Genomic DNA, 14,228 nt, shown 5'->3' with positions numbered 1-14,228 from the left:
TTTCAAATGCTGACATGTCTCGCTTAACACAGTCTTTTAGTCTAATCACTACACCTAGGTTATAAAACAAAGTCCCCCGCCGCGTCTGTCTGTGTATGTATGTTGGCATTAACTCGAAAACTACTGAACGGATTTTCATGCGGTTTTCACCTATCAATAGAGTGATTCTTTTTTTTATGTTTCATTAAAAATGTTTTTGCAGAATGGACATCTTTCGAACGAAAATCAAGAAGTTCGTAGTGCCTCCGTTTTTAAAGAGAATATCCTTTCAATGTAAGTAAAGAGTATTCATAAAGAACATACTCTAATATAGAGTGTTCTTAATGAATTCCGTTAACTTCGGGTTATTAAGTATACCCCATTTCATTTACCATGGCGGGATTCCACTTGAAACTGCACAAAGAAAACCATAATGATGATCTATTGTTTAACAATTGCTTTACGCTTTAGCTCTGCTCTTCAAAGCCAGCGTGTGGCCAAATAATAACACAATAGGATCAAGACTGAACAGTTACAAGCAATAAAAGTATCTTTTGTTGTCACTACATGTATTGTGACGCCCAATGACCGTCTCACGTGGAATCCCGCCATGGTAAATGAAATGGGGTATGGTATATTGATTAGTGTTTAGTACGAGTAAAATTACACTTGCTACTAAACGTAAGTACTTACTATCTCGGACGATCGATGTTCGAAATGACATTGATATGTCATAGTTTTCAATTGTTTGTTTGAGCTAAAAAATACCCGTGTGACAAAAATGCTATATGTAACATCTAATTATTTTTTATGAAAAATAAAAATAAAACTTTTTTAAAATTAACCATGCTATTTAGTTTGCTGAAACGCACTTACCCATAGGTACCCCGAAGTTGACGAAATTCAATGAAAAACACGGTGTATATAACGTCAAGAGACAAGCAAAACTCACTAATTACCACCACGAGTTCGTATACATAATGAACCATATTGCTACGGAGTAAGGTTGATTTTTGTTTAATTATTTTTTAGTAATTAGTGAGTTTTGCTTGTCACCATATATATCGTCGCGTTGTATCCATAGTACAATCAGCTGTAGATAAAAGATACCCCTCCTGCATAGAAATTTATATGCAGGGGGGGTGGGTTACCTTTCCTTTGCGGCTGACTGTACAAGCTTTGCTTAGTTTGGGGCTAGGTCGATTTGTGTAGGGCCCACTCTAGCGTCTTTTAAGCGTCGGCGTCCAGTCAGCGCTATGGAAAATGGCGTCGCTTCGCAGTTGCATCAACGTTGCGTTGAGCAGCAACCATATATTGATTTAAACCAACACGTTTTCCATTCATAATTTTAAAATCTGACGTGTCGAACGTGACGTTACGTTCGTGGTCACAGGCAGACTGGCGAGGAATTGTATCAACATCTTGCTGCGCGGGTTTTGCGCACTACCCGCACTTGATCTTGATCAGGCCATATAATAAACGTAAGTTTACGCGATTAAGTCCCATATTAGTTTTAAAATTGATATCTGAATCTTGAGTAGCTAATGGGTCTTTCCTTAGGGGGCAACTACACAAAAGATCCCTATGGGTCGAAGTGTATCCGCAAGGGCCCCCGGAAATTAGAAGATAAGTTTTAAAATTAGCAACCATATAGTTGGCTAGAACGCTCGGCAGACACTAGTTATGCAAAATGGCGTTGCTGCGCCGTTGCGTCAACGTTGCGTTGAGCAGCAACTATAGAGTTGACTAGACGCCGACGCTCGGGAGACGCTAGTATGGGGTGGCAGTTATCCCCAAATATTTATTTATTTATTTTCACAGACAAGACTCCAGCCATAGTGAAGCCCGAAGCTCGTGGCAAGAGTGACAGCCGACTGCCCAAGTCATCTCTGACCTCAAAATCACGGAGCCATGAGAAGAAGAAATGCGACTCACGGCTAAACATGTCTTTACATAAAATGAATCATTGACAGGGGCTATACCTGGGGGGCTAGCCAACATGCCAATCGTTAACGCTCCGTAGCGAACGAAATGCAATTGTCACTGTCGCGCTAATATGGAAGAGTGATAAAGAGACGCTACGCTAATGAGCGTTTACAATTGGCATGTTGGCTATGCGGGCTGGGGGCTTAGCCAAGATAATCATTTGCGGAAAACAGAATGAAATTATCTCCCTATAGTTCGTTTTTTTGCATTAGAAAAAAGGTAACCAATCTAATTTTTTTTAATCAATTTTGTAAAATAAGTCACATCACAGCAAATCCGTATCAATTATAAATCATATACGATCTTTTACATTCTTTTACTTTCATAATTAATATAATCTATTAATTTAAAAGCGTTTTCAATAATTTTCAATAAAAAGACACGTCAAGATTGTTTACCTTTTTTTTTAATGCTAAAAAAACGAAAACCACTCATCGAATTAACACGTGAATAAAAACGAACATAACACGCGAGTTTAAACAGTGAAATGAGTGCGATAGAGACGGGTAGTAGCGTTTCGTTTCGTTTCTCTGCGAACGATTGTCATCTTGGCTAAGCCTCCTGGGGTCTCCAACCAGCGGCCCGCGAGCCACCCTTTCAAAAAGTCAAAAGTTTGGAGGCCCGCGTGAGCCTGGCCGTGGCCCTCGACTCAAAAGTTGATCCTGAGACCCCTAGATAACGAAAGGAAAAGGCGCCATAAACCTTTAACCTTTTGAACGCTTTGAGTCATAAACATAAACGTCACTAACAAGCCAAGGTCCCGGACCCGGGCGCAAGCGAGCTTACTTGAAAGTGTGAAGGTTACTTTGACAGCGTCCGCCATAACACTTAAAGTTGTACTTGGTGCTATGGGCACTAATAGTTACGACGCCTTTAGGTGTTATTGGCGTTCAAAATAGTTAAGATATTGGTATATTCTCGGGAAAATTTATAGAAATTATTCATTCACATAAGTTTAAATCGATTATTGCTCTAGGTACATATTTTGATCCGTTACGAGGATCATCAGCAGGAGCTATAACTTCAGCGAGTGCACGGCGCACACTACAGGCACGGCCATGCGCCCTGATCGCTATCAATTTCAAATGGACTTCACATTAATTACTTGACAATTTATTTCAAATTCAATTGCCAATATTTTTAACGTTGGACCTTAGGAGGATATATGTGACATTCCAAATCAAAAGGGACCTTATGGCGGTCGCTTACGCCATTATTAGCGCGTCAATACTAATGCGGTACAGTCATGTCTGAAAATATCGATACGAAAAAAGTGCCAAAAATATGTATACTCGACTTAATTGCCCATATATTAAGGTAGGTAGTGTATACATATTTTTGCCACTTTTTTCTTATCGATATTTTCAGACGCGACAGTACTACGACGTAAGCACCGACCGCCATAAGGTCTCTTTTGATTTGGACTGTCACATATGTCATATGTATAATCGGCTTGCCGTTCAAAGGGTTAAAATATTTGGGTCTTAGAAACAAATGTAATAAAAACAGCACTATTTAAAATACAATTTATTCTTAAACTAGAACATATCTTTTTCTTCGTCCGTCTCTATGACTTTCTTCCTGCATTTAGTGAAGATTCCACGCCTCCACAGCAACACCACTAAGATTACCATCGGGAACGTGACAAATACACCTGGAACAACGAAAACGTTCTAAAAATCCGGCTTATGTATTCCCATCGACCAGCTGGAGTTGGGCGCGCCGGAGCGCATTTTCAATGTGCCTATACATTATGTATGGCAGAAGCGATGGAGTCCGTCCGGAGCCACGAGGATCCGACCGGCTTGCGGCCGTATAAATATGAAATGCGCTCCGATTCCGCCCGTTCGCTGGGAATCGTAATAAAAAAAAAAATATTCACACTCAAGTTTGGTTAACATCTGTATGTTTACAATTATTTTCTTTGCTTAGTGGTGAACCCCTCTTTGGGTGAAGGCCTCCTCCAACTCTAAAGCTATTTCCATCCATTGCTCTCCTACGGCCTGGGTTAGGTCGTCAGCCCAACGTTGCTGCGGCCGGCCAGACCCCCGCTCCCCTAGTTGTCCTTTCCATTTTGTTGTTTCATCGGGAATCGTTTTAGGATTTATTGTCACTCGTTGCTATGGTTACGGTCACTTGGGTCACTCTTTACTGGTATTATGGCATTTACATAAACGAACAAAATTATATATATATATATTTATATGTATTTGTGTGGTAGTTATAAGCCCTTTACTCAATGGGCCATCTGCAAAGCACGTTAATAGCGCGTCGCCGGGCAAACGGGACAGAATGGCAACAAGAAATAGTTGATTCACCCTTGTTCAGAACCTAATTTTTAAAAGTTGGTAAAACATTTAACCAATATCATTCGCGTTATGGAAAAGGAATCGGTTGACACCTTGTTCATCAAAATAAGCTTAGTAGTTAGTTTCGGTAATGTGGAACTTACGTAACAAATTTCTTGTATACTCGGGAAAAATACGGCCATTGTTATCAAGCCATTACCACGAATTGTTACGACCATTGTTAGCTGCGTAAAGTTTTGGAAAGTTCACGAAAAATAAATAAAATAATTTTATAAAATATAGAACGTTTCCGATTTGTTTTGGTTTATTTTGTTTTCCGAAAGTTTTTGAAAGTTCTCGGAACATAAATAAAATAATTCTATAAAACATAGAACGTTTCCGATTACTCCGAAGAATTGTTGGCATCTGACACATTAGTCACCCATGCGCCTTACCTATGGCCGCCCAGCATGTGGCCGAATCCCTCACTGGCTGCACGATGTTATCCAAACAAACTAATGCCTGGTCGAATTTACATCCAAGGCCAAAAATATGGAAATAAGGTTGTTTTCTTTAATATCTCATGTTTCTGTACTTGTGTACTTTGTTACAATGTTAAATTTACATTAAACAACCACAAAAGGTATTTTTTTAAATAGCCTATTTTGTGTCCCACTGTTGGGCAAAGGCGACCCCTTTTTTCCGCCACTGATCACGGTTTGGAGCATGTTCCCGCCAGTCGCTGCAAAAAGCGTGGATGTCATCCCGCCATCTCTTTTTTGGTCTGCCTCTACCCCGGTTAATCTGCGGTGTCCATTCGGTAACCAATTTGGCCCACCGATCCGGGTGCATACGGTAGACGTGTCCATACTCGCTAAATATTAAAACATCCTAAAATATTGTCAAAAAGATAAAGAAATAAATTAGGAAAAAGTAACTTAATTATACCCTTTTAATTGCTTTGAAAAATATTGAACTAGCAAGTATCATAGCCACAACTTGATTATTTAAAGGGAATTTGAGTAATTTCCTTTTAAAATGGTCTACTATTATATTTACCATTTTGTTTCTAATGAGTAATATATTTATATTACATCGCTTAAAAAATCACACTTTTCTATTAAAATATAAGCTAGCTTGTTTCCATACTTTTGGCCTTGGGACTATGACTAGATTGCAGGTCAGTTTTAACACCATTTGTTAACACCACAGACCAACCAAGGCGGTTTTCTGTGATCTTTATGCACATTCAATGGATTATAAAATAAGTCTACGGGTATCCTTTTTCAGGCAGCTTTCTACGGACCGGGTGAGACAAAACTATATGTTTTTCCCTGTCTCTCTTAGAAGCACGATATCATAATGTGTTCGGTGGACGGATAAATGTAAAAACTTCTTCAGACACATACCTATCATAATTCCCAGCATAATGGCGGAATCAGTCACTGGCTGCTCGAGGTTCTCCATACAGACGAGCGGCCTCGTCGAGTTTATGACCTGGTTGTAGGTTAGGCCACGGAACGGCTCTGGCGTTTTACATCTGAAAAGAAATTACATGGGTGAATCTATCTTTTCTTGTCACTCGTTGCCATGGTTACGGTCGCCTGGGTCACTTATGAGTCACTCTTTAAATGCTGGATTTAGGGCATTTAAATTACCCAAACATGCATTATGTTAGTTTAAGGCCTTTTCTACAATGAGCCATAGCAATTTGTAAAGTGTAACTGAGTATCAAGGACCATGAAATATGGCGTACAATTTGTGAAATAAATTCTTTTTAGTGTTTCTCGTGAAGATTTATCGTAGTTTCAGTATTTGGAGAATTAAGTATCTCAGGCCATATAAGCCATCTGGACGCCGCAGCCGGCTTGTGCCATTATTTTATAAAGGAATGAAAGAATGAATAATGATTGAAATAATGCATATTTGAAATAATATTGAAATTGATCAATGAGTGGATTTATGAATGCTTAATTAATTATTTAATAAATTAATGAATGATAGAATGAAATGGATGGATAGGTACGATGGATGGCATTCGCACGGGTTGATGGTCAAGTCACCGGTTTATAGAAGATTCTAGTCGAGGTAGTGTTTTGACCCATTTTTAGAAGACTGGGATCTCCTGGGGCAATCAATGTGTAAAATTTAGCCATTTTGTAAGAGGTTTTAAAGTTGCTTTTAGATAAAAATTGTATTTAGAATGTTGTGTCCGTACTTTACAAAATACTAAATAAATGAAAGAATATATGAATGAATGGAGAATGAATGAATGAAAAAATTAATTAATGGCTGATTGAAAAAATGAATCAATGAGTATATGTGGAAACGCAGTTAGAAAGCGAATCATGAAAGTTTGAAATTAAATCGGTCTAATAGTGTCTCATTTTAGCGATCTTTAAGAGAAAAAAAATCCTTTTATTTATTTTCAGCAAATTTTGGGGGAATTGAATCTTACGTCATATATGCCATCTGATCTCCACGGCCAGGCAATTCTTGCAGAAGCGGTATGAGCACATCCACCATCCACTGGCTGTCGCAGTCGCAGTCGTAGGGGTTGTTGGTGAAGTCACCGGTTTCCAGAAGGTTCCAGCGATCGAGGTAGTATGCGCTGATTTCGGTTAAGTTGTTGTTGTTTAGGTATAGCTATAAAGAAAAGAAGAGAGTTAAAATGGTGGCAGTGAAGGTGATTTTAAGTCAGCCATTCTCAGTAAGGGCTTGCCTTTTTTGAGGTCTTATCAACAGTATATTCGTTTACCGTCATCAAAAATCTGCTGATGACAATAGATAAACTATTCTGACCTTCAAAATAAAGAATTATTTGGTAGTGACATGTGACTCGTTGTCTATCTCTTTGATCAATGAGTGTCTCATCGTCGTATTTTAATCAAAAAATTTGGGTTTTAATGAATTCCGTTGAGAGTATCGTTTTTCGTATTTTTTTAAATATATTTTATCTCGACAATCAGCATCATCGACGGTTATAAGGGATAAGGAGGATAGAGATAGGCCTCAAATATAAGTAATTGAAGAAACAAGCAAAGTAACAATCTCCAAGCCGCAAAAAGAAACAAATAAACATTTGTGGTTCCTTTGATACCTGACCTCTTTGATTAATGGATGTTTCTCCACCTCATTGTCATCTTCCCACACCAAAAACTTGGATTCCAGAGTGCTTAATCGTGGATTATAAGATATGTGTAGAATAGAGAGGCTCTCCAGCCCTCCGAGAGCACCAGCGGTGATGGATTTAAGCTTACTGCAGCGCCGGATGTAGAGCTCTCGTAGTTTTATTAATGTTTTGAAGGGACTGAAAAAAAGTACAGTCTTTTAAAGTTACTTTTTAAGAAGTTTAGGTTAGTGCAAGTAGCGAAAGGTTTCGAAAAGTTGGAAAAGCTCTCTGAGATGTCAGGAAAAATTCATAGACAACAAAGGAAACTTTTATTTTATAAATGGAAAATACCGATTTTGTTTATTCGCAAGGAAGGAATTGAAAGATAAGTATGCTTCTAGTAACTAACTCACGTGTTGTCATTAATAGTCTCTAAAGGATTCTTGTCCAAGATTAAGACCTGAAGGTTCGAAGCCTCATTAATGATGGCAGGCACGGTGGTGAACCTGTTCGAACTGAGGTCTAAGCCTTGCAGCCGCCGCAGCCGTCGGAATATGCCCTCGGGAAGCGTCTCAAGGTCGCAGGAGCTGAGGGACAGGTTCTAAAAGAGTTTAATTCATATTAGGCCTTTGACCACGCTATGTTTGCAACGACTTGGCAGTAACAATCCCGAAAGATCGCCAGTCTTGAATATGCACTTGACACGAAAACTTGGTGGTCACTAAAAGGAGCCTAGATTAAGCGAAACAACCAAGACTAAGTCTACTTGTAATTAATTTAAATTCGTCCTACTTATGCTATTGATTTGTTCCATATCACGTTCTAAATTAAAAGTTTCCGAATTTCATACAGCAACAAGTCAGGGTATAATGTACTAAAGTATACACACACACACACACTAGTATTGTATAGTAGTAACACGACCTGCGCGATTACGTAACTTAGCCAACCTCCCGACATTTGAAGTTGCAAAAACAAACAATGTATACGGGCAAAGAGTGTGGAAGTGCATGTTACCGAGTATCTTGAATAGATTTCCACAGGAATTATTAAAACTTATAGAAGGACGAACAAGTGGACAAGCTAGAAATATGATTAAAAAATACTTTATTAAAATAAGAGGGCAGTCTACCGAAATCATTTAATTAGATGACCTATGTACCTAAAACTAATAATAATTAAAATGTATAAATATTTCATATAGACTCCTTAACTCAAAAAATCTTTTGAATTTAAGATTAGTAGTTAAGTTTAAGATTACGTAATGTGATTTTTTTATTGAAATAAACAGCTGAAATTTAATTTAATTTTTTTTTTTTTATAAAGAATCGTCCAAATCAAGTGAATATTGTAATTTTAATACAATCCTTTGACTTTGTTAAGGCGTTCAAATCAGTTTTGGTCACGATTCTTCAAATAAATTGAAGTTCTCGGAATCACAGGCAACTTCGTGATTTGTTTTTTAGTAGGTATATCAGATATAAATTTATCTCATAAATGTGGGGAAATTAAAGACAATGGAGTAACTGTTGACCTATTGCGGTGTTTCACAAGGGAGTGTTCTAGACCCGGCACTCTTTATTCTATCATATATGACATAGAGAAATAAGTAAACATAGAGTGCTCACTCCGTACATCACAGTTTTCTTACAAAAACGCTTATTATTTTCGTAGTCGACATCTAGTGTCAAATAGTGGTACTGATAAATCCGCTACTTGACGCTAGATGTCGACTAAGAAAATAATAAGCCTTTAGGTAAGAAAAGTAATGAATGGAATGAGCGCTCCATGCTTACATATTTCTCTATGTCATTGATGAAATCGTTAATATTGGCTGATGTACTAATGATAATTTAATGCTCACCCTCAACATAGTTAAATCACTGATCGTGCCCAACGTAATAGAGTCGATGTAGGCCAGTGGGTTCCCGCTGAGGTCCAGGTGTGTTATCTCTGGCGTGGAGAAGAACATATCTTTGGGTAGAGAGTGGATATCATTGTTCGCCAGGCTGAGGAACGTCAGTTTGCTGAATGGGAGGAGTTTATCTCCTTCCACTATGGTCTGTAATGAAACACAAATTTTCCTTTTTCTTTAATTTTTAATGTAAATAGAAGTACCGTTTTTGACTACTTTAACACACTTTTTAGCCAGTTGAAATTTTAAAGGATATATAGAAAACTTTGTTTAAAATAATCTTTTTTTTGACCTTTTGAAGCGTATATTTACGAATAAGTTTGTAATAGTATATAATGAATAAAATTATTTTATATTAAGTTTATACCAAAATAGCCAAAACCGGCCCAATGGCTAAGCATCTGCCCTTTAAGAAAGTACTTGATCGTGCTTTGGGCATAGCTTCCTAAACGTGCTTAAAACATGATTAGTGAAAGTGAAAGTCTTCAATTTAGGCATATTACAATGCACTTATTATGAATGTCAGAAACTACCACCGGTTCTAACCCTACATCGTATTATTAAGTCTACCACCATTTGTACAATGATATTTAAATAAATAAATAATAAAAATATGTTTTTTTTTTATATGTAGGTATTCTTTAAATCAGAAATTAGTGTATTAAAGTCGATCAACTATATATTTCTTGTTGGTATCTACTCCCGTCAACCAGGGGACTAAAGTAACCTCAGATCATTCTTATATCTATGAAAGTAGCACAATTCGTTAAAATAAATGTTAACTTACGTTCTACTAATATGCTAAATAACTGCTCATTATGGGAAAGACTTATAAACGCCATAATAATGTATGTTTGGTTTTTTTAACCAACCATCAAACCACAAAACCAGGGTTTTAAGGGTGGCCAAGGCGACATTAACCATGTGATCGAGTGATAAGAAAAAGTTGATTTACCCACTATGTCGGATGGGGCCTGTCTGTAATACGAGCAAATAATTGAAACATATATTATACTCCTCAAACGATGACATCGTTTAATAACCTCACAAATTATTTATTTATTTAATCTTTATTGCACAAAAGAAAAACAATCTTATAGTACAAAAGGCGGACTTAATGCCACGAGGCATTCTCTACCAGTCAACCTTAAGGCTAAGCAGAGAGATTGTAAGCGGTGCTACAATTACAACAGTAAAACAAATCAAACAAAAATACATATAATAACATATACATACAAATATAATACACACATATACTATATACATATATGTAGGATCTCAATTGTAACGTTCCTTATTCCTGAACCGAATTAGGAGCGTGCGACCAAGAGAGTGAGTGTAAAAAGGAGAGAGAGGGAAGATGAGAGCTATGGCGGATGGTGAAAATAAAGAAAAGTGTTATTAGTTAAAGTTTGTTTAATTTTGGACTCCATTATATATATATAAATAAAAAGACGAAACATATGAAGCTAATAAATAAATACATTAAGAATCTTTTATTCTGCTGGCAAAGAAAGCACGTAATGATTTTTTGAAAGCGAACTTATTTGGCGCATTTTTGATGTAAAAAGGAAGTCCATTCCAAAGACGCGCCACCTGCACGGTGAACGAATTTGACATGAACCCGGTCCGGTGAAGAGGGATGGACAGAGACATATTGCCAGAAGAGCGAAGTTGACATAATAAAATTCACAATGCATTGCTTAGAATAAACTTTAAACTATGCTAAAAATCAAACAACAAGTTATTTTTATATGTTTATTTTTTGCCTACAGTATATTTTTTGATCCCGATATAAATCAGTACCTAGTAAATTTATTCGATAGCGAAACGTGACGTACGCGTTCGCGTTAAGTCTGATTTTGAGTTTCCAAAACGTCTGTTTCTAAGTCCCATACAAACTGAGACTTAACGCAAACACGTACGTCACATCACGCTATCGAATAAATTTACAATAGGAGTTCAGAAGCAGATTAAAACATTACCCCACATGAACTTACCATAAAAATCCTCCTATCTAACGAAGACGTAGTTATCCTATTATGACTCAAATCCAAAGTAACTAGTGTATCTCTCAAATGCTTGAAACAGGCGGACTCTATCACCTCGATCTCACTGTATGAAACCGTTAGATTCCGCACTGGGAGCGATGGCAGCTCCGATAGAGTGGCTATGCGGTTTCTACTGAGGTCGATCTCTGTTGGTCGGAAGGTCTCTAGAGCTGAAATTATGATCATAATCAGGACTCGGAGTTTTCATGGCACGGTAAGATAAAAGTAACCTATGGAGTCGATGTTTACAGGAATAGTAAATAATAAATATATAAATAATAATAAATATTATAGGATTGGACATTACCTTATTACACAAATTGTTTGACGACCGGTTTGGCCTAGTGGGTAGTGACCCTGCCTACGAAGCTGATGGTCCCGGGTTCAAATCCTGGTAAGGGCATTTATTCGTGTGATGAGCATGGATATTTGTTCCTGAGTCATGGGTGTTTTCTATGTATTTAAGTATTTATAAATATTTATATATTATATATATCGTTGTCTAAGTACCCAAACACAAGCCTTATTGAGCTTACTATGGGACTTAGTCAATTTGTGTAATAATGTCCTATAATATTTATTTATTTATTGACTAAGTCCCACAGTAAGCTCAATAAGGCTTGTGTTGTAGGTACCTAGACAACGATATATATAATATATAATTATAAATACTTAAATACATAGAAAACACCCATGACTCAGAAACAAAGATCCGTGTTCATCACACAAATATATGCTCTTACCAGGATTTGAACCCGGGACCATCAGCTTCGTAGGCAGGGTCACTACCCACTAGGCCAAACCGGTCGTCGAATAGTATTGTATACAATCGTGATATAATAGAGAGCTTTTCAGTCAAGTACTGTGTTTAGGCAACGAAGCTTGCTGAGCTGCCTAAGTAAGGTACGAGATTGAAAAGCTTGATTATATCACTATTATACACAATACTGTTTCTATGAGTCACCTAAAATTATACTTTTTTTATTATAAAAAAATAATATTAAATGAAAATTGGTAAGTATCTCAGTAGACAAAAATATAGTACAAAAGACTTAAAGCGCGACTCCTACCCCGCGCCCTGCGCCCATTTAGTATTTTCTATGGGTACGCGGCGGCACGTGATTGGTCAATTATTTTATAGTTGACTACAGCGTATTCAAATGAATCTTATAGTTGAGTTTGGGAGCCCATACATGAAAAGTACATCAATTACAGTTTGGTATACGAAATCTTGCACGACGAGTAGAAAAATCGTATTAAATCATACTTGCGCATTTTCAATGAAATGTAACAATTTTTATTTTATTTTATTTTATTTATTCATTTTAATTAACACAGTATAACAGTTAAAACTAAAGCACTGTGAAATTACATATTGAACCTAGACAATCTAGACATGTATAATTGGAAAGAGTTGACATGAAACATCAAAATACTAATTAGAATACAGGTGACACTTATAACACAGAGGAGGGACGAATATCCATCATCTCGCTGAACCTCAGACATTCATCACGCACTGACATCCATCTACTTGCAAACACATCACATTCAGGCGCTGATGCGAGGAGTGAATTCAAGCTGCGTAAAGCTCGAACAAAAGGAGCGTTCCTGCGCGACACAGTTCGGGAACCCGGCACAGATAAAAGACAGCGATTACGAGGCCGAAACTCAAATCTAGAAGGTGTTGGGACAAACAGACGCACTACTTGTGTTGTTAACTCGACACAATCAGAGTCACCGCGTAAGATATTACAGATTGTAGTGAGAAGTGCTGAGCTGCGTCTTACCTCTAGGGAGTTAAATCCCATCATTCCCAACAAAAACTTGGTAGGATAAAGGAATGGGTAATACCCGTACATTTTTTTGTATAGGAAGCGCAAGAACACTTTCTGTACTTTTTCCAGTTGTAAGACATATGTTGTCTCGTAGGGACACCAAACGACAGAGGCCGTCTCAAGCTTACTCCTCACTAAGGCATTGTAGAGCAGTTTTATTGTTCTTGAGTCAGTAAAATCCCTGGCATTTCGAATGACAAATCCCAACCTCTTGTAACAATTACGGGTCAATGCATTCAGGTGCTCATGGAAATTGAGACGAGAGTCTAGAATGACACCGAGATCGCGGATGGAGCTAACACGAACTATTGCGTCTGAACCCAAAATATATGTGTAGTTAAGTGGATTTCGTGCCTTGCTAAAACTTATAACCGCACATTTAGAGACATTAAAGGATAGTCTATTTTTTACGCTCCACTCGCGCAGTTGGTCAAGATCCTTTTGAAGAGATTCACAATCTGAGATTCCTTGTACTCCATAGATCAACTTCAAGTCATCGGCATAAAGAAGGCATCTAGCGAAACTCGGAACGGATGCCAAGTCATTAATCATTATACCGAAGAGCAAAGGGCCCAGTACCGATCCCTGACTGACGCCAGACCTAGTCTGATAAGTGTTCGATATAAAGCAGCCATGTTGCACATATTGACTCCTATCGCGGAGATAACTAGCGAAGAAACGGAGTAGTTGCGGGGAAAAACCGATATCGCACAACTTGCTCAATAGCACATCGTTATCCACGCGATCGAATGCTTTTTGGAAGTCGAAGTATAACACGTCTACTTGTATACCCTTGTCCATATGATCGGAAACCGAGTCCACCAAAGTTAGAAGATTCGACTCCACTGAACGCCGAGGCCTAAAACCGTGCTGGGAATCGCTAAGAAAGGGCTTAATTTGAGGAGCTACGAGCCTATTTACAATGCTCTCAAATACCTTGGCAATCGACGAAAGAATGGCTATAGGTCGATAGTCTTCCACGCGAGTTGAGTTACAAGTTTTAGGAATAGGTCTCACTCGTGTGACTTTCCACTGATGCGGGTAAACTCCAGTACACAA

At 37.8% G+C, this 14,228-nt stretch overlaps 2 protein-coding genes across 3 annotated transcripts in view; one reads left to right on the top strand and one right to left on the bottom strand.

Annotated features, from left to right (window-relative positions):
- The window catches only part of LOC133533131 (uncharacterized), a 44,955-nt gene extending 41,446 nt beyond the window's left edge, over positions 1-3,509 (top strand). For both annotated transcript variants that reach the window (XM_061872093.1, XM_061872092.1), the window contains exons 17-18: positions 203-273; positions 1,801-3,509. In XM_061872093.1, the coding sequence (XP_061728077.1) occupies positions 203-273; positions 1,801-1,949 (220 nt within the window). In that variant the 3' untranslated portion in view covers positions 1,950-3,509. The remainder of the gene's footprint in view (positions 1-202; positions 274-1,800) is intronic.
- LOC133533133 (leucine-rich repeat neuronal protein 1-like) overlaps positions 3,478-14,228 on the bottom strand; it is a 31,128-nt gene continuing 20,377 nt past the window's right edge. Inside the window, exons 3-9 of the mRNA XM_061872097.1 lie at positions 11,281-11,501; positions 9,230-9,427; positions 7,779-7,966; positions 7,359-7,563; positions 6,712-6,899; positions 5,663-5,793; positions 3,478-3,619 (exon numbers count right to left, since the gene is read on the bottom strand). Of these exons, the coding sequence (XP_061728081.1) occupies positions 3,504-3,619; positions 5,663-5,793; positions 6,712-6,899; positions 7,359-7,563; positions 7,779-7,966; positions 9,230-9,427; positions 11,281-11,501 (1,247 nt within the window). The 3' untranslated portion in view covers positions 3,478-3,503. The remainder of the gene's footprint in view (positions 3,620-5,662; positions 5,794-6,711; positions 6,900-7,358; positions 7,564-7,778; positions 7,967-9,229; positions 9,428-11,280; positions 11,502-14,228) is intronic.

The sequence above is a fragment of the Cydia pomonella genome, chromosome 28, assembly GCF_033807575.1.
Source record: "Cydia pomonella isolate Wapato2018A chromosome 28, ilCydPomo1, whole genome shotgun sequence".
NCBI classification, from domain to species: domain Eukaryota; kingdom Metazoa; phylum Arthropoda; class Insecta; order Lepidoptera; family Tortricidae; genus Cydia; species Cydia pomonella.
Note: the sequence above shows the minus strand (reverse complement) of the source record. Positions and strands in the feature narration are given on the sequence as shown.